General features: G+C 59.3%; 1 protein-coding gene across 3 annotated transcripts in view; it reads left to right on the top strand.

Annotated features, from left to right (window-relative positions):
* Positions 1-19,180, top strand: part of DPP6 (dipeptidyl peptidase like 6) — a 974,485-nt gene that overhangs the window by 948,318 nt on the left and 6,987 nt on the right. For all 3 annotated transcript variants that reach the window (XM_018046661.1, XM_018046659.1, XM_018046660.1), the window contains exons 18-21: positions 1,065-1,163; positions 6,014-6,083; positions 8,071-8,265; positions 15,856-15,910. In XM_018046661.1, the coding sequence (XP_017902150.1) occupies positions 1,065-1,163; positions 6,014-6,083; positions 8,071-8,265; positions 15,856-15,910 (419 nt within the window). The remainder of the gene's footprint in view (positions 1-1,064; positions 1,164-6,013; positions 6,084-8,070; positions 8,266-15,855; positions 15,911-19,180) is intronic.

The following is a 19,180-nucleotide window of genomic DNA, read 5'->3' as shown; positions in this document are numbered from 1 at the left end:
CCAAAGCTGAATATCCAAATGCGTGCTCAGCAAACTCATGAAGAGCCTTCTGTCTTGTTTCTTGGCTTGTCACCAGCCCTGGGAACTTTTGGTTGCCTCTGCCCCTGAGGAAGTGTGAGGGTCCTGCTCAGGGTGGTCCCCATGGCCCCACAGAAAGGACACTCAGTGCTGGGGGTCCTAAGTGCTGGCTCACCTGCCTGGCCTGTTCTTAAAAGCAGTTATCAGCATGCTTGTGAGACTAGGTTCTTCTTTCAAAAGGTTCACACCCATTTCCAAGTGACTTGTCTACCCAAAGGTCAAGCCCCTTGGAGATAAAACTTCCTTTCGATGTAACCACGAGTTGTCCCCAGGTAGGGTTGCGGGGAGAGAGGAGAAAAGAAGTCATGTGTCAGATGGAGCAGTCGGGGGAAGGGCCAGTTCTGCAGGGGATGGAAGAAGGGGGCTTTTGCAGGGACAGGGTCCCTGCCAAGGCCTTCATGAGCTGGTGCAACGTAAGGGTCTCAGAGCAGCCCCTGAGGTGCAGGGAAGGGTGCAGCCACCTCTCTGGCCTCGAGGGAGACAGGCCAGTCCCCCTGCACCCGGACTCACACGGCCGCGCAGCCACCTCAAATGAAGGTCTCCAGGGCCAGGCCACCTATGGCTAAGGCAAGAAAGCCAAGTCCACTTTCCTGGACAAAGTGGCAAAGGTCACCCCAGCTCCTGTCCTCTCTTCCAGTGTGTTATTGTGGCCACTCCGTTTGGAAACCGTTTGCCTTGACAGACATGATGTCAGTTCCCCAGAAAAACAGCAGTCCTGAGACCAGTCACACCCCCAGAATGATTCCCGTGTGTGAGGAATGCCACGAAGCGTGGCACCGTGGAGGAACCCGCCGCCCGCCCGGAGCACCCGGGCTGACCTGGACTCGCCCCTGTCCTGACCCGGGCTTGGAATCTAACGTCTGCGGCTCTTGGCTCCTACCATGGACGCGTGATCCTGTCCTCCGACGTAGGAGTCAGGAGGCACATGAAACCCCCGGGCATCCATGAGCAGGGGTCTGAACACATCATTGTTCTGTCTGTTTCAGAGATGTTTGATCTAGAGACCAACCAGCACGTACAGAGAGCCGTAAGCGACCGGCAGATGCCAACAGTGGAATACAGGAAAATCCAGACTGACGACTACAGTGAGTGCTTTGGGGGAAACAGCCGCGATTGCTATGCTGGGGCGGGGTGGGGGGGGCGGGGGCCCCCAGCGTGGGGGCCAGGGGAAGCCTACTGTGTTCACAGGCGAGACACTCGCTCTGTGCCAGACAGAAAGAAACAGGAGCGGTGATTTCTGTCCCCCGGAGGCCGACAGTTTAGACGTGGTCCAGATGAAAATTCTCTCCTTGGCAGGGAGCAGGCCTAGACACCACCCAGGGCAGGGGCTCCCCCCGGACGTTCCCTTTCTGTGCCGCCGACGCCCTATTGCTTGTCATCTCGCCTCTCCATGTAGCTCACGGGCTGGGGTGGGGGGTGGGGGGCGTCTTCGCAGCTGGAGACCATCAGCGCCCCTCCTTGGCCTGTGTCCTTCTCCCTCTGAGCTGTCCGTTCAGCCCTTCAGTGAGCTTCCGTGAGCTTCTTCTGTGGCAGGCTCCCCTGAGAGCCCTGGGGGCGGCTGGATGGGACCCGAGCTCCAGGCGGGAAGGGGGTCCCAGCAGCTTCGTCACCTCTGCACACGGTGCCCCGCTCACCCGGCCCAGGGCCCCACCGCCCACTGGGCGTCCGCCCTCCAGTCCCCGCAGCACTGTGTCCCTCCGCACTGTCCTGCTGTGGGCGATGACACCCTTAGTGTGCGGACTGGTTCCAGGTCATTCAGGCCGCAAACCTCGAAGTCATTTTTGAGTCACCCATCCAGGTACTATCTGCCCATCATCTCTGAGGTCTTGGGAGCTAACTTGGAAGGTCGCCAGGGATGGATGGGAAAGAGTGATGCCTGAATGCAGGCCCTGGGGTGGCGGAGGGAGGGTGGCCAGAGCCTGTGTCTGTCTCCCCAGACGGCGTCTGGGAGCTCCTCGTCATCTGCCCTTTCCCTTCAGTAGGGCAGCAGCTCGTCACTGGGGCCCGTGAGCCCTGGAGTCTTGTTAAGAATCCCTATAAGATGGGATCTGGCCGCCTGCCAGCCTGTGAGCCCCTGAGGGCAGGATCCAAGGCTTTGCCACAGAGCACAATCCAGCTCCCCTCCCCACCGCCTCCCCACCCAAGACTGCGGTGTAGGGGTGGGGAGAGGTGAGGAGGGGGGAGATACGGGGGGAGAGGTGCGGGGGTGGGGAGAGGTGAGGAGGGGGGAGATACTGGGGGAGAGGTGTGGGGGGGAGAGGTGAGGAGGGGGGAGATACTGGGGGGAGAGGTGCGGGGGTGGGGAGAGGTGAGGAGGGGGGAGATACTGGGGGGAGAGGTGCGGGGGTGGGGAGAGGTGAGGAGGGGGGAGATACGGGGGAGAGGTGCGGGGGTGGGGAGAGGTGAGGAGGGGGGAGATACTGGGGGGAGAGGTGCGGGGGTGGGGAGAGGTGAGGAGGGGGGAGATACTGGGGGGAGAGGTGCGGGGGTGGGGAGAGGTGAGGAGGGGGGAGATACTGGGGGGAGAGGTGCGGGGGGGTGGGGAGAGGTGAGGAGGGGGGAGATACTGGGGGGAGAGGTGCGGGGGTGGGGAGAGGTGAGGAGGGGAGACGGGGGAGATACTGTGGGGAGAGGTGAGGAGGGGGAGATACTGGGGGGAGAGGTGCGGGGTGGGGAGAGGTGAGGAGGGGGGAGATACGGGGGGAGAGGTGCGGGGGTGGGGAGAGGTGAGGAGGGGGGAGATACTGGGGGGAGAGGTGTGGGGGTGGGAGAGGTGAGGAGGGGGGAGATACTGGGGGGAGAGGTGCGGGGGTGGGGAGAGGTGAGGAGGGGGGAGATACTGGGGGAGAGGTGCGGGGGTGGGGAGAGGTGAGGAGGGGGGAGATACGGGGGAGAGGTGCGGGGGTGGGGAGAGGTGAGGAGGGGGGAGATACTGGGGGAGAGGTGCGGGGGTGGGAGAGGTGAGGAGGGGGAGATACTGTGGGGAGAGGTGAGGAGGGGGAGATACTGGGGGGAGAGGTGCGGGGGTGGGGAGAGGTGAGGAGGGGGGAGATACTGGGGGAGAGGTGCGGGGGTGGGGAGAGGTGAGGAGGGGGGAGATACTGGGGGGAGAGGTGCAGCGGGGGGAGACTGAGCTGCAGCAATGACCCTTCCCCGGGCCCATGGGCACAGCTGGTTGCTTTGGCCCCGCGCATGCTCAGTGCATCGGAGGCTGATAGAGAAGAAACCAACCCAGGAGGAGTGTGAGTGGAGGCTGTGATCACGCCTGGCGGGGACATCTCTGCCCACCGGGCCAGGGCCACCCCACTGTCTCTCCAGGTCTGGATTTCCCTCGATGTCCCTGAAATACTCATGGATCCCAGCAGGACGCGCTCAGACCTGGAAGCGCGGGCAGCTTTGCATGTCCAGGGGGCACGTCCAGTCCCGAGCGGGAGAGGGGCCATCAGTCAGAAAGAGGATGGAGGAGCAGGGCGGCCCACAGATGCCGTCATCAGGGTGCGGGGAACCACAGAACAGAAAGCGAGCGGCAGGAAGGGTGGGAGTCCAGGCCACAAACGAGGCTCCTGAGACCCCAGGAGTCGCGGCTCTAACAGGAGGGGGAGAAAAGAGGCGTGCAGCCCCCATTGGGGTCTGTGCGTGGGTCACCGGGACGGGGCAGGCACCCCCGCGTGGGACGGGCCTGAAACCTGCCCCCACTGCCCCGAAGCCTGTATGCAGGTCCTGTCTGCCTCCCCCGCCCCGCCGAGTGTAGAGAGAACTGACTCTGACGGCTCAGGGTGGAGCCTCCGTACCTCCAGGAAGGGGGTTAGGGAAGTCTAGGCTGCGCCCGGGGAGGGCGTCCGTGACTGGGGCAAACTGCCGTGCAGCACCTGTCACTCAGGACAGACCCAGGGTCGCGAGAGCCCTCTCCTTAACTGGGTATTCGTCTTCCTGCCCTCCTTTTGTAAGGAAGAACCAAGGCAAACACACAGGATGCCTTTAGATTGATGGAGGGACGGATGGATGGAAAGTTGGAGGCAAGGGTGGGTGGAAGGGTGGATGAGCAAGCAGGCAGGCAGCCTCCACGGGCCTGCCCCACCCGCTGCCTCTATCTCTCCGTGCAGACCTCAGGCAGGGCCCGTCATGTGCAGGGCCCGAGCAGAGTGAAAACAGGAGGCGTATGATGATGGCAGAGCTTCTGGTCCAGCTGGGGCCTCTCAGGGGCCCACAGGACTTCACAGGTTGCGCCCTCTGAGGCCGGCCAGCCTCCGCCCTCAGACCTCGGCCTCCTGCCCTGCCCCATCCCTCCCCCAGCCAGTTTTCTCGAAGTCTGTTACCTGGAGGCCAGATCTCATTCCTTGCCTAGACCCTCCCCCACCCCGATCCCCTAGCCCAGACCCTCCTCCTCCTCCTCCTCCTCCTCCTCCATCCATCCATGTGGGCTCACGGGCTCCCACAGGAACGTCCCCACACCGCGGAGCCCTGAGCGGTGCTTGCCACCCCCTCCTCCAAAAACGCAGAGAAGAGGCTTGAGAAACAAAGAGCCGACCCCCGCCTCCTCCGCCGGCCGCCCGAGGTTTCTCCCAGGGCGAGGTTTTTACTCGCAGGTGTCCAGGGATGAAGACAAGAGGAGAGGGCGTACAGCGTGTGCGGGCCAGCGTCCACATATCACCCGTGGGGGCCCTAGCAAACCTGAGTGCTGTCGCCCTGCCCGCCTGTTTTTATTTTGTCTGTCATTGAATGCTGGTGGAGGCTAAGGCTGTCCTCGGGGAAGTCGCCCACCTCCAGGACTGCTCTCCGAATGTATTCCACCGCTGGTGGCCAAAGCCTGCCCGTGGGCTTATCAGTGGCAGAAAGCAGCCCAGACCATGTTTTATGGATATTTCAGTGATAGAGTCCCCGGGTCCCTGGGCCATTGATCTAATTTGCAAGCCATTAACATTCAGCCGGAATCAGTAATGAGAGTCGGGTCAGAGCCTGCTGCGGAGCCAATACCCCAGCCTAGGGTGTATCTATTGGTATAGTGACTGTGCGCAGGGAAAGACGCCCATTCCAGTTTAGTTGCGATCTGGGCTCTAGTTAACGTCAGGGAACAATCTCTAACTGAGGCAGGAAGTTCCCTTTGGGGAAAGGACAGAGACAGCGGTGAGGGACACGCTCCTCTTCCTCCCTGACCGCATCCTGGTGGCCAGGGACCACGTCCAGAGGGCCTTGGCCGCAGGACCCGCGGCCGCACCGGCTCCCTCCCGCTGGCTCCCGGGCATCCGGGCCTGCCCAGCTCCAGCCCATGAACAGTGAGGGCCCCCCAGCTCCAGCCTCTCCCTCTGGGCTCTGCCCCGCCTCACCACCCACTCCCCCCTGAGTGTCTGCCTCCCCGCGCCCCTGCCGCTCCTCAGCGTCCCTCCCCACTTACCTGCACGATGCAGGAGTCCCTCGTGACAGAGCGCACGCTACTCCAGGGGCTCACTCCCCCTGCCTGGAACTCTGCTGTTAGCAAGCGCGCAGCCCACGGAGGCCCAGGCATTCCTGTCTGTCCACACGTTCCTCCACACAAGGTTTCCTTTAAGCCTCAGGTGGAGAAAAGTGTTGGCTGCTCAGTCGTGTCTGACTCTGCGACCCCACGGACTGTAGCCCACCAGGCTCCTCTGTCCGTGGGATTCTCTAGGCAAGAAGACTGGAGTGGGTGGTCATTCTCTTCTCCAGGGGATCTTCCCCACCCAGGGATCAAACCCAGATCTCCTGTATTGCAGGCAGCTTTTTGTTTTTGTTTTTACCATCTGAGCCACAGGGAAGCCCTCAGTTGAAGAAACTCAGCCTCAAGGAGACTGACTGGGTGCTTTGTCCAAGTCCAGGGGGAGCGGGAGTCACCCTGTCTGTCTCCCAGGCCCCTGGGGGCCCATCCCACCCCTCCCTTCCTGGCCCCTAACGTGCAGCCCTGTGTTCTGTTTCTGCCTAGACCTGCCCGTTCAGATCCTCAAGCCGGCGACCTTCACCGACACCGCCCACTACCCCTTGCTCCTGGTGGTGTAAGTATCCCAGGGAAAAGGACCAAACTCTCAAGAAGGTGGGAAGGGGAGCCCAATCCCGCTGCAAACTAAAATCAGAAAGCGATTTTAGCCCCTTGTCTCTAACTACCGGTGACCCCGGATGTTAAAGGAAAGCAGGGCCCGATCAGCCTCGGGGGGTTCTCAGCTTTGAACCCAGGTGCTGAGTCACATCCCATGGGTCCTGCTGCCATGGCCGCCCAGCAGCCCAGGGACAGCGGGAAAGCTGACTGGGAGTCTGACCTCATTAGGCAGGGCCTGGGGCCCCCAGAAAACGAGGTGGGCCTGGCTGGGGGCTCACAGGAGCCAACAGCCCCTCCTGCACCACCAGGCAGCCTCAAACACCAAGTGTCCCCCACAGGATGATTTCAGATCTGCCCCTGCTAACTGGCAAGCCTCTGGCTCGCATTTTGAGAACCCCTTGCAGAGCCTTGCAAGCACCTCCCACGGGGTTGCGTCCTGCCCCGGGCTCCTGCCCCGGTGTGCACGGGGCCGTGGGGCGAGGGAGACTCGCAAGAAAGGGCCAGGGGAGGGCAGAGGCCTGCACTGGGGCTGCCCCAGGGCCCCCGGGGAGTCAGCACCCAGGGAGGCGCCCAGAGCCCGACAGCTCTGTGCATCGCCCCTGGAACCCAGACAGGCCCTCAGTGACAAGGCTGCACCCGAAGACTCCTGGCTGGACACACAGTCCTGCCCAGCTTGCCACTAACACTCTCCCCTCACTGTCTGGGCACTTCACCAGCAAGAGACACACAGACACATGTATACGGACACACACACGTATACACAGACATACATACACATATGCACAGACATACATACATATACACAGACACACAGACACATATATACAGACGTACACGCATACACGTATATACAGACACACACACCTATACACAAACACGCATACACATATACACAGACATAACATACACATATATACAGACAGACATACATATACACAGATACACACAGAGACACGTATATACAGACATACATGCATACACATATATACAGACATACACACATACACACATATATGGACATACACACATACACGTGTATACAGACACACACACATATACACACACAGAGAGACACACATATATACAGACATACATGCATACACATGTATACAGACACACACACATATGCATATACACAGACATACACATATACACCAACATATACATACACGTATATACGGAGACACATACATATATAAACATACATACACACATATACATGTACACACACATATACATATATATGGGCTTACACACACATGCACACATACACGGAAATACACATACACACAGATACACATACACACCACACAAATGGACATAACACACAACACACACACACACACGGAAATACACATACACACAGATACACATACACACCACACAAATGGACATAACACACAACACACACACACACATGTTCACACGCACACACCAGTACACAGCACGTGCATACGAGCACATGCACGCACCTGGGACCCTCCAGGCAGGAATCCTAGAGCGGGTGGCCATTCCCTTCTGCAGGGGATCTTCCCGACCCAGGAATGGAACCCAGGCCTCCTGCATGGTAGGCAGATTCTTTGCTGTCTGAGCCATCAGGGAAGCCCCCTAATTCCCTCAAACCAGGGGCCGCCGGAAGGAGTACCACCACATGGTCACTCACATGATGGGCACTTGAGGGGGCAGCCTGGGAACCCGCCCGGGAAGGACGGGAGAGGCGGGCCGTAGTGGGAGCCAGGCAGGAGGGGAAGGGGAGGACTGTCCAGGGTCTCTCCCCAGGAATGGGCCCTTCAGCGTCCTCATGCTGGGGGGTGCGGACGTGTGGAGCCGGGCGTGGGGGCTGGCTCTGCCCCAGGAAAGCATCCCCAGGCTCCCGAGTCTGCAGGACCAGTCACCGCACCCCCCGCCCCGTAGCTGCGTGCTCAGGCCTGACCTGTCTCTTCCAGGGACGGCACCCCGGGGAGCCAGAGTGTGGCCGAGAAGTTTGCGGTGACCTGGGAGACGGTGATGGTGAGCAGCCACGGGGCTGTAGTGGTCAAGTGCGACGGCCGTGGCAGCGGCTTCCAGGGCACCAGGCTGCTGCACGAGGTGAGGCGGAGGCTGGGCTCCCTGGAGGAGAAGGACCAGATGGAGGCCGTGCGGTGAGCACCCCAACGGCGCCATTGGAACAGGGTTGGGGGGTCGCCTCTCTACCCAGGGTGCGTCGCAGCCTTGTTTCCTGGTGGTGCACACATCCCGCCTGTGCTTTGCAGGCACCCCCAGAAGTCTCTGGTGATTCCCCAGTGAATTCCTGCAAGCGATACGCTCCCAAAGGCCAGGGTCCTAGTCGTCGCATGGCTGGTGGCCTTTCAGCTTTGCTGATTGCGACAAGGTGCAGAGACCGCGACGTGGGTCTTTGTGGGTTCCCGGTGCTGTGGTCACAGACCTTGGCCACTGGTCATGGGGGGAGGACAGGGAGAGGGAGAGAGAAGGTGACCCATGTAGCTGGTCACCTCCTTCCTGAGAAAGGGGTGCAGCAGACAGGTCGGAAGCCCCGCTCCGAGTTTTTATGGCTCTCCCACGTCCCGCTCGCGGAGGCAGGGCCGGTAGAGTCTCCGGAAACAGAAGGGGCCGAGGAGCAAAGGTGTTGACTGGATGTTATTGTCACCCCGGAATGAGAGCTGTCAGGGACCTGTGCCGCTCACTGGCCTGCGGGCGCGTCGGCCAAGGTGGGGTCTTCCCAGGTTACCGCATACGCGGCAGACTTCACGTGGGAGAGGCGTGAGACACACGGACTCAGGTGCTGCAGGGACGGGAAGGGTGTGGGCACGGCAGTCATCCTCCTTGAGATCCGGGTGCGTGGTGCTGGACCCTGGGCCTCGGAGAGTGTGGTATAGCGCCCAGGTGGCTCAGTGTTTGCTGACTGAAGGGCGGTAAGACAGCATGACATCCCAGCCCATGAGTCATCACGATTGCACTCTGGAGGTTTACGAGGTTTCACTCTCCTGACTTTTCAGAACATTTTCTCTCTTGTTTTTAGAAAGATTGATGTCGTGTGACGTGTGCATACATGTGATGTGTACGTACATGTGACGTGTACTCAGTAAGTAAGTATTAAGTGGATGAAACTGTGAGTGAGTGAGTGAATGGCACCCTCTCCTCAAGGGAGTTGTGAGCTGGTGGAGAGACAGGCCACGCGGCCGGACCTTCACGTGCTACAGGCAGAAAATCGGGGCGGGAGAGACGGCTGAGGACCCGAGAGTCTGGGAAGGCGCATCCGTTGCCATACTTTTGCCTGAAAATCAACAGCACACACAAACACACATGCAACATCAAACGTGCTTTACAGACACGGCACCCTATTGGCTCTGGAGTCCAGACGGGCGTCAGGCATCAGGTTTGTCAGCTGGAGACCCAGTGGTGAGGGTCTGCCCCAGGCCTGGCTCCCTCCAGCTCTCATCTCAGCCAAGCATGGAGCACCGCTGAGCCTCTGCTCCTCATGCTCACAGGATGGCTGCCAGAGCACCTGCCTTCAGCACCTTGATCCACTTACAGAAACCTTCAGAAGGGAAGGGAGGAGCCTCCCCAGGAGCCCAAAACCAATCACCCACGAGAGCAGTGGGGCAGCCCCGCCCCCTCTCCCGAGACCCAGAGGGCTGGGGCAGAGGAAGGAAGAGCGAGTGACAGCTCGGCCAGCGGAGGAGGAGGAGGAGCAGGTGGCGCCCGGTCGGCACCGGTGCTGCAGCGTCTCCTGGGGAGAAGCACGAGGCCCTGGTGGGGCTCGGGGGGAGGAGGGGTGCGACCGGGTGGCGGCAGAGCCCCCGCCCCTGAGCCCCCCTTTTCTTGTCCCTCCCCACCTGCCGCTGCCCCCTGCCCTCACCTTCCCTGGTCTGACACTGCCCCCAAAGCCCAGAGGCCCTGGCGGAGGACACAGCGTCCTTCATGCACCCCGCCGGCATGGCTAGCCTGGCCACCCTCCTCCGAGCAGAGACAGAGGGCACACGGCTGTTTCACACCCACGGTGTTTCCAAAAATAAGGGATTGATCGGCCATCTGTTCAAAAACAAGGCAGAACCAGTTCCAGGAAAATCATAGTAAAATAGAAAAATTGGCCAACTCTTAAGCCACTGAGGCTTCTGGGGTCAGGAGCACAAGCCACCCCAGCCACGTGGACCTCGGGAGGCTGCTCCCCACGTGCCTGGAGCCGTGGGAAGTTTACTCAGCTCTCTTAGCATCTGGGTCTGTATTCTCACTAGAAAGACATAGCCCGGTTTTCTCAGTTTAAGGAACCATGAGGCCAGCCCCCCATGCTCACTCCCCGGGGCTCCCCACCCCTGGTCTGGGAGCCCAGCAGGTCTCTCCTTCCATGGAGGAGGAGCCGGGCATGTGAACGGGCACTCGGGGCATCAGGGGGGAGCACAGCCTCGCCCAGAGGGGCTCCTGCAAGGAGATGGCTTCCGGCCAGGACCTCACCTCAAAGGATTAATAAATAAGGATGTGTCCGCAGGAAATGAGAGATGCACATTCCACACGGGAAATACTGTGAGCGAAGGTCCAGGTGATGCAGGGGTGCAGGCAGTTCAGGGCCCCCCGCTGTAAATACCACGCGGTACGTAGGCCAGGGACGCGGGGAGGGGTGGGCGGCTGGACTGGGCGCCTCCCCTCCCATCCTCCGAGCTGCCGCCTGCTCTCCAAGCAGCAGCGTCCCCTCAGAGGGTTTTCAGCCAGGAGGTGGCAAAGTCACCTTCATCTTCAGAACCGAGAACCTGGTAGCAGTGTAGCAAGTTTTCTGGGAGAGAGCCCTGGCGGGAAACATTCAAACAGGGAGATTTAAGGAGAGAGGAATAACCGGAAGCTATGACCAACCCAGACGGCATATTAGAAAGCAAAGACATCATTTTGCCGACAAAGGTCGAATGGTCTTTCCAGTAGTCGTGTACGGATAGGAGAGATGGACCATAAAGAAGGCTGAGCGCTAGAGTAATTGATGCTTTTGAGCTGTGGTGTTGGAGAAGACTCTTGAGAGTCCCTTGGACTGCAAGGAGATCCAACCAGTCAATCTTAAAGGAAATCAGTCCTGAATATTCATTGGAAGGACTGATGCTGAAGCTGAAGCTCCAGTATTTTGGCCACGTGACGCAAAGAGCCAGCTCACTGGAACAGACCCTGATGCTGGGGAAATTGAGGGCAAAAGGGGACATGGGTGACAGGGGATGAGATGGTTAGATCGCATCACCGATTCAATGGACGTGAACCTGGGCAAACTTGGAGATGGTGAGGAACAGGGGGACAGACATGGACACATCAGGAGAGTGGGCTGGGCCACGCGCCCTGCGTCACCCCCAACTTTCTGCTGCTGCCACACACGTGTGGGGAAGGGCAAGCTTCATGACACCTCTCCCACCCGCCCCGCGCTCGTGTCTCGTCAAGTCTCTGGCTATAAGGTTCCCCAGCTCCAAAAGTGCTGGGGGCAGCTCTGTGATCCATGACGCCTGCGTCAGCGTGCCTGGACACGCTCGGACGTGCAGGAGGCGTGTTTGTGCAGAACGCAGGCTGGAGCACAGCGGGGCAGAGCCCTCCAACCGTGGGGGTCTGACACAGGGAAGGACAGACAGAGGGAGGAATCGGCTTCCAGGGGCACCTGGACCCTGAGCGTCTCTGCCAGACTGACAGGGGCCAGCGGGGGCCGCACCCCGGCCACTGGTGGGGACAGCCTGAGATGGCGTGGACACGGGGAAGGCCGGAAGGTATGAGCACTGCCACTCCGGGGTGTCAGCCCGCCGTCCCCAGACGTGCCTCTGGAGGCCAGAGTCTCTCCCCCCTCACACGGGGCCTCTGCAGACCCTGGGGTGGAGCTGAGCGCTGCACCTGCTCCCTCGAGAAGGGCGCCCTGCCCTGCGCTGCAGCTGAGAGCGTCCAGGAGTGCTCCCGGAGCCCAAACCGCGCTCCCCCGTCTGGAGGCCCCACCGCTGCCCTGGAGAGGGCCAGCTCATGGAACTGCCTGGCGACTAGTGGGCGCGGGCGTGGTGCAGTGGTAAGGTGTCTGCCTGCCAGCGCAGAGATGCAAGAGACCCGGGTTCGGTCCCCGGGTGGGAGACCCCCTGGAGAAGGAGATGACAGCCCACCCCGGTTTCCTTGCCTGGAGAGTCCCACGGTCAGAGGAGGCTGGCAGGCTATAGTCCATGGGGCCGCAGAGTCGGACACAAGTGAGCAACTGAGCACAGGCAGCAACAAGATCATAAAAATATTTGATGTTGGAAACACTGCTTCCCCAGAAGCCTCCCAAGCACTTTACAGGTGAGGGTCGTGACCGTGACGCGTGGCTTCAGCTCAGGAAGTGACCCTCCAGGTAAAGTCGCTGCTGGGCCGGTCGCCAGAGATCGGAGGCTGCCTGTGGATGTGCACACAGGGCTGCGAGCAAAAGTCCAAGATAGTTTATGAACTGGAATGGAGCCAAGACCCCAGCACCAAGGCCCCTTGGGGTGGACACCGTGGTACCCACAGACACAGTCCCAGCCCCTGTGGTCTGGACATCCGGCCGTGCAGCAGAACCCCGCTGGAAGCGGGTGGGCCCTTTCACCAGATGGTCCTCGAGCCCCGTCAGCGTATCAGGGACTGGGGTCATGAGGAGAGAATTCAGAAACTTGGAGAGGGGTCTTCAGTGGTTCCATTGTGTGGGTGTGGCTAGCGTGCTTTGCAGGTCGACCTAGGCTGTGTGTGTGTGTGTCTGTGGGTGTGTGTATGTGACCTGAAGTCTGCCAGGCTGCCCTATGGCACCTGCACCATGTTTTAAATAAGCCAAGGTGTTAAGTGTTGCATCTCCTAGGGCTGGAAGCCAGGATCGGGTGTGGGCAGGGCTGCGTTCCCTCTAACGCCTGGTGGGGAGGGTCCTGCCTGCTCTTCCCGCTCCCGTGGATGCTGGCAATCTTTGGCTTGTCCACCCATCCCTGCGATCCTGTGTCTTCATGGGCTGTGTCCTCCCGAGGCCTCTGTGTCTCTTCTCCCCTTAGAAGGACACCACTCTAGTGTGACCTCATCCTGACTTACTCATCACATCGGCAGTGGGCCCTATCGACAGGTGTGGTCCCACACTGAGGTTTGAGGGGTTAGAAATCCAACATATGTTGCAGAATTCAACCCATAACAAATGCATAAATCAACCACACCAGTTCCCTTGCCCTTCACCCGACCCTCCCACCAGCCCTGCTTTGCAGAGGCAGCCGCCCTCGACCCCCTCACCTCCTTCATCAAGCGTTTGCTTCCGCCTCTCTGAACATGGCTGTCATCACGTCACGACTGCTCATCACTCGACTTCTGGTTGTCACAAGTGAGGACCATCATTCTCCCAGGCATGGTACATCAGCTGCGCGGTGAGGTCAGCCGTCACAGGTGCAGGATCACTGCTTGCATGGTGCTGGCTGCAGACCCCGTGGGCTCTCATGCCCTGCTTTCTGCTACCTCACTTAATTTTTCCTGGACGGCACCTTTGTCTTTCACTTGGGTACCTTCATCTCCTGGGGTTTACCCGAACTCATGTCCATTGAGTCAGTGATGCCATCCAACCATCTCATCCTCTGTCATCCCCTTCTCCCCTCACCTTCAATCTTCCCAGCATCAGGGTCTTTTCCAATGAGTCAGCTCTTCACATCAGGTGGCCAAAGTATTGGAGCTTCAGCATCTGTCCTTCCAGTGAATGCTCAGGGTTGATTTCCTTTAGGATTGACTGGTTTCAAGAGTCTTCTCCAGCACCGCAGTTTGAAAGCATCAGTTCACCACCCCTGCTAATGATGTCGATTCCCGCATCCCTTTCTCCCGCTCCACCTGGACCAGGTGTCTGCAGGTCACCCCTGTTGCCCTGCCACACCGTCCCTAGGTCGGGGGCTTTGCACGCACCCTGGGTCTCATGCCACAGAACAACAGATATATATCCCCCTTTTTATTTACTTTGTCCTTCGTGAATCTAGAAAACATTACAAAATGTCTTTATTCTAGTCCCACATTTGAGGTTATTGCTTATCTAGATGTAAAATCTACGTAGATAGTAATCTCTGTCTAGAAGGCCCTGGAATCATCCACCCTCTGGGGTTGCTAGTGAGAAACGTCTGCTGATCTTCCTATTTTTGCTAATCCTCATAGACAGCCTATTGCTCCCTTCCGGGAGAAGGACCTCTTTGCTCTTGGCATGCTGAGCCGTCCGCGCTTGGTGTGGGACTCCTCAGCCCAGAGACTAATTGTCCTTCGTCCTCATCCTCGGAAAGTTTCACTGTACTGTGCTGCTGACTTCTCCTTTCTCTGTTGTTTCTCTCTGGAGCTTTTATTGTACTGGTTTTGGTGCTTCTGGGTTTGTTCTCAACATCCCTTTATCTCCTATTTTCCGGCCTTTCTCTTAATGTTTATTGGCAGACATGACACTTCAAAATCCGTAACCTTCTCTCTTTACCCAAGAGTAAAGTCTTCTTGTCTTACTGGTTCAGTATTTCTTCTCTTTCTAGATATGTTAGTGATGGTTTTTCCTCTGTTTACTGTGTTATCTCTGTTCCCTCTGGATTCCTGAATTTTTCTGGGGTGTTTTAGGAGGGAGGAGTTGTCAATATAATGTAAATGCTATATAGATAGTTGTCAGAGTGTGGCAAATTCAAGTATTGCTTTTTGAAACTCTCTGGGTTTCTTCCTTAATAGTGTCAATAAGCATTTGGTTGAATCTGTGCATGTGAAACTCCTGAATGCAGAGGGCTGACTGTACCAAGGGCACAGAAGTCGCCTGAATTTGTATCATGGCAAGAAGTCAGAGCAGTTGCTGTTCCACTCTGGACTGGCCCGCCCAGCCCCAGGAACTGGGGGTCCATGGGCTTCTGACATCACCGTAGAAGCGCTGCTCTAACCCTGAAGGGCTGGCCGGGTCTGGGGCTTGGGACCCTTGGAGAGCCGACTGGGGGACCGCGCACTCTTGGGGCCCAGGCTCAGGAGTTTTAGAGTCCCCCAGACTGAGAAAGGCAGTCAGAAGTGACCGGGCGCTCCAGCCAGCAGACACAAGAAAATAACTGCTGGGCGATACCCGCAAAGGGGTGATGGGAAGCAGGGGAGGGAGGCTTCGCAGTGGCGGCAAGTGGACAGAAGCAGCAGATAGATTCCTGGCAGCACTCCTGCTGCTGAAGGAGGGTCCAGAAACCAGGACGATTCCAGCCACTTCGTGGGGGAAATGAGGGGCCCCGGGGGACCACAGTGAGAGGACGAGGCAGGACCCAGGCAGCACCCCCCGGGCGCCGAGCTGGGCATGTCCAGATGGAGCCCTGCCGGGAGGCTCAAGGCAGAAAGATTCTGCCCACGACAGGGACCCTCCCAGGAGCTGGGGGCGAGGGCACCCAGGTGGAGGGCCCAGTGCCCTGACATACAGCCTAGTCACCCTTGCGGACCTCAGAGCTCCGTCCCTGAGCCTGAGGTTCGCGTGGTCCAACCAAGGGGTGACCGTGGCAGAGACGGGACCCAGCCGGGCCCACGGCCTGTGCTGCTGTGAGTCCCCAGTTCTCAACCTGGGAGCTCTGCCGGCCCGGCTGCCCCGTGGCGACGCACGGGAGCCTCGAGTGCTTCACGTGTGCGTCCAAGGCACTGCGTAAGCACAGCCAACAGTTAGAGTCTCAGTGTTTCCTCTAAGAGAGGGCTTGCATCTTTGAAAAGGGCGGGAAAGCCCAGCTCCAGCCCCCGGGTTGGGTTCCAGGCCGCACTGACCCCTCCCTCTCTGCCTGGCCTTGCAGGGTGATGCTGAAGGAGCCGTACATCGACAAGACGCGCGTGGCCGTATTTGGGAAGGTGAGCTGCCGGCTGGGGTCCACACCCCCTGCTCTGGCCCCCGCCCGCTTCGTCACCCGGCCGAACCCTGATGCGTAGGATATGCCTCTGGTCCCGCCACGGGCGAGCAGTTCTTGTTTAAAAAGAGTTTGGATGTTCAGCCTGGTGCAGGGGTTGGGGGGGGGGGTTGGGGGGTCTTCATCTAGACCCCCCAGCCTCAGGAGCTTCTCACATCATCTGGAAGGAAGGCACGAAGAAGCAGATCCCTTGGGCGTGCTCCGTGAGGCTCCTGACTGCTTTTAGGACCAGCCTGCTGGGTTCTCAGCGTGGCGCCCGGAACAGGGGGAGGCGGGGTCTCTGTGTCCGTGTCTCAATGAGCAGCGCTGGCTTCCCGGACGGCCCGTCTGGTAAAGAATCCGCCTGCCATGTGCAGCACTGAATCTGTGTGTCCGCTCAGTCGTGACCACTCCTTTGTGACCCCGTGGACTGTAGCTCCCCCAGGCCCTCTGTCCATGGGATTCTCCAGGCAAGAATGCTGGAGTGGGCTGCCATGCCCTCCTCCAGGGGATTTTCTCGACCCAGGGACCGAACCAGGCCTCTTGCGTCTCCTGCACTAGCAGGCAGGTCCGTCGCCACTGCCGCCCGCTGCGACGTCCTTGTGTGCAGGGGCCGTGTTCATTTTGGAAGGGCTCCCTGGCGGCTCAGACGGTAAAGCGTCCGCCTGCAGTGCGGGAGATCCGGGCTCCATCCCCGGGTCGGGGAGATCCCCTGGAGAAGGAAATGGCAACCCACTCCAACGTCCTTGCCTGGCAGATTCCATGGATGGAGGAGCCTGGCGGGCTGCAGTCCATGGGGTCGCACAGAGTTGGACATGACTTTTCTTCTTTCATGTTCATTGACTAGCTTCCCTTACAAGGAAGGGAGTGGGTGGGGCGACTCACACCCTGCGCTGTGAAACCGGTGAAGTGTCCACGGGCGCCCCACGTCTGCGGGCCGGAGCCGGGTGTGGGGCCCGTGACTGGGCCTCGGGTCCCTGGAAGACCACCTCCTGTTGCCGTGGTGCTCTCCCCACCGTGGTTAGGCCTGGACCGTGGGCTCTTGGGCTCACGGCAGGAGCACAGAGGGACAGGCAGAACCGTCCTCCCGCTGAGAGAACAGCCCCACAGAGGGGCCTGGAGTGGCCTCACGGCAGGTGGGGGTTTGAACAGGTAACCAGAGGGCAAACTCTTGGGTCATCACCTCTGAGCCCAGCGCTGCCCAGGAGCCTCACGCATCAGACATGCGACACCGCCCCATGGAGGGTCCCAGAATGCCCCAGGAGGTGCAGCGGTACAGGGCCCGCCCCGGGGTCGGACCTGAGTCTGGACAGAGTCCTCAGCTCAGTCCGTCCTATCGAAAGCCCACTCCCAGCCTGTGAGGCTCCGAGGAGGCTGGATGACCCACAGCAGACCTTGCCGTGATAGCCCTACTGACTGCCCCCATGAGACGTTCCTGCCCGGCAGACTGGCCGCAGCTCAAGGCCAGGCTCCGGGCTGGGCTCAGCCTCTGTCCAGCCTGGGAATCTCCCCCAGCGTGCCCCCGCTGCCGGGAGCCTGGCCCGCGTCGCCTGGCCCCTCCCCACGGTGGGCACCTGGACCCAGCCCTGGCCCCTGCACCTTCCTCGGCCGCTGTGCCCAGTGGGTCCCTGGCCTCTCTGAATAGTGCCTCAGACAGAAGCTCATGGACTCAGTGACTGCGTCTCTTCAGAGGAACAACCGTTGATCCCCGTAGCTGGTGGGCATGCTCCCCTCTTTCTCCCTTTTTTGTATAGTTGTTTTTAATGGGGCTGCCTCAGGTCTTAGTTGCAGCCTGTGGGGCCTCGTGTCGTGCCCCTTGGACTCTAGTCACAGCTCTAGGGCTCGAGACTTGCAGTTTGGGCTTTAGTTGCTGCAAGGCATGTGGGCTCTTAGTTACCCCCTAAAGGTCACGGATGAAACCTGCGACCCCTGCATTTGCAAGGCGAATTCCTACCTGCTGGCGCACCAGGGAAGTCCCCTGATTCCCTTCTCAGGCCCACCTGAGTGAGTGTGGGCCCCGCCCAGTCTCCGTGTTCCCTCGTCATGCAGCCCAGGAGCTCCCGGAGCCAGGGCGGGTCCGGCGGAGCTGCAGGTATCGGCCCAGCTGCGTCCTGCAGCTCTGCCTGTGGACTGCAGCTCACCCCCAAGGACAGCGTGGTGCCGGGGCCCAGAACACGCTCGCTGAGATCCTAGAAGGCCCTGAGTCCTCTGGGAAAGATGTGTTCCACACTTTTTTTTTCGCGAAAGACTTTGTTTAAAGCAGTTTCAAGTCCACAGCAAACTTGAACGGTTTCCTCGCAAGCTGCACAGCCTCCCCCATCACCATCGCTGCCACTTGCTACCTTTCTTCTCACACTTGGTGAACGTGCACTGATGGACCGCGATCACCCAGAACCCGTAGTTCACATAGGGCTCACTCCCGGGGCTGCACCGTCTGCAGTTCAGACACACGTACGGTGCCACGTGTCCGTGACTGTAGGGCCGCCCTGGGCAGCCTCACTGCCCTCAGGTCCCTGTGCTCCACCTGCTCATGGCTCTCCCCTTCCCGACGCCTGCTCTGTGGAAGAGAAGCTGTGATAAAGCTGTACCATGTACTGCGCTCACTCAGTCGTGTCCGATGCTTTGAGGCCCCATGGACTGCAGCCCACCAGGCTCCCCTGGCCATGGGATTTCCCAGGCAAGAGTACTGGAGTGGGTTGCCATTTCCTTCTCCAGTGTATTAAAAAGCAGAGACATCACTTTGCCAACAAAGGTCCGTCCAGTCAAAGCTATGGTTTTTCCAGTCGTCATATACGGATGTGCGAGTTGGACCATAAAGAAGGCTGAGCACAGAAGCACTGATGCTTTTGAATTGAGGTGTTTGAGAAGACTCTTGAGAGTCCCTTGGACAGCAAGGAGATCCAACCAGTCCATCCTAAAGAAAATCGGTTCTGAGTATTCATTGGAAGGACTGATGTTGAAGCTGAAACCAGTGCTTGGGCCACCAGAGGGGAAGAGCTAACTCATTGGAAAAGACCCTGATGCTGGAAAGATTTAGGGCAGGAGGAGAAGGAGGTAACAGAGGCTGAGATGGTTGGATGGCATCACCAACTCAATGGACATGAGTTTGAGCAAGCTCCGGGAGATGGTGAAGGACAGGGAAGCCTGGCGTGCTGCAGTCCACAGGACTGCAAATAGTCAAACACGACTGACCGACTGGACGGTGGCTCTCTTTCTCCAGCACGTCATAGCGCTG

This window comes from Capra hircus, chromosome 4 (genome assembly GCF_001704415.2).
Source record: "Capra hircus breed San Clemente chromosome 4, ASM170441v1, whole genome shotgun sequence".
NCBI lineage: Eukaryota > Metazoa > Chordata > Mammalia > Artiodactyla > Bovidae > Capra > Capra hircus.
The sequence above is the reverse complement of the archived record's forward strand: the minus strand, read 5'-3'. Positions and strand labels throughout refer to the sequence as shown.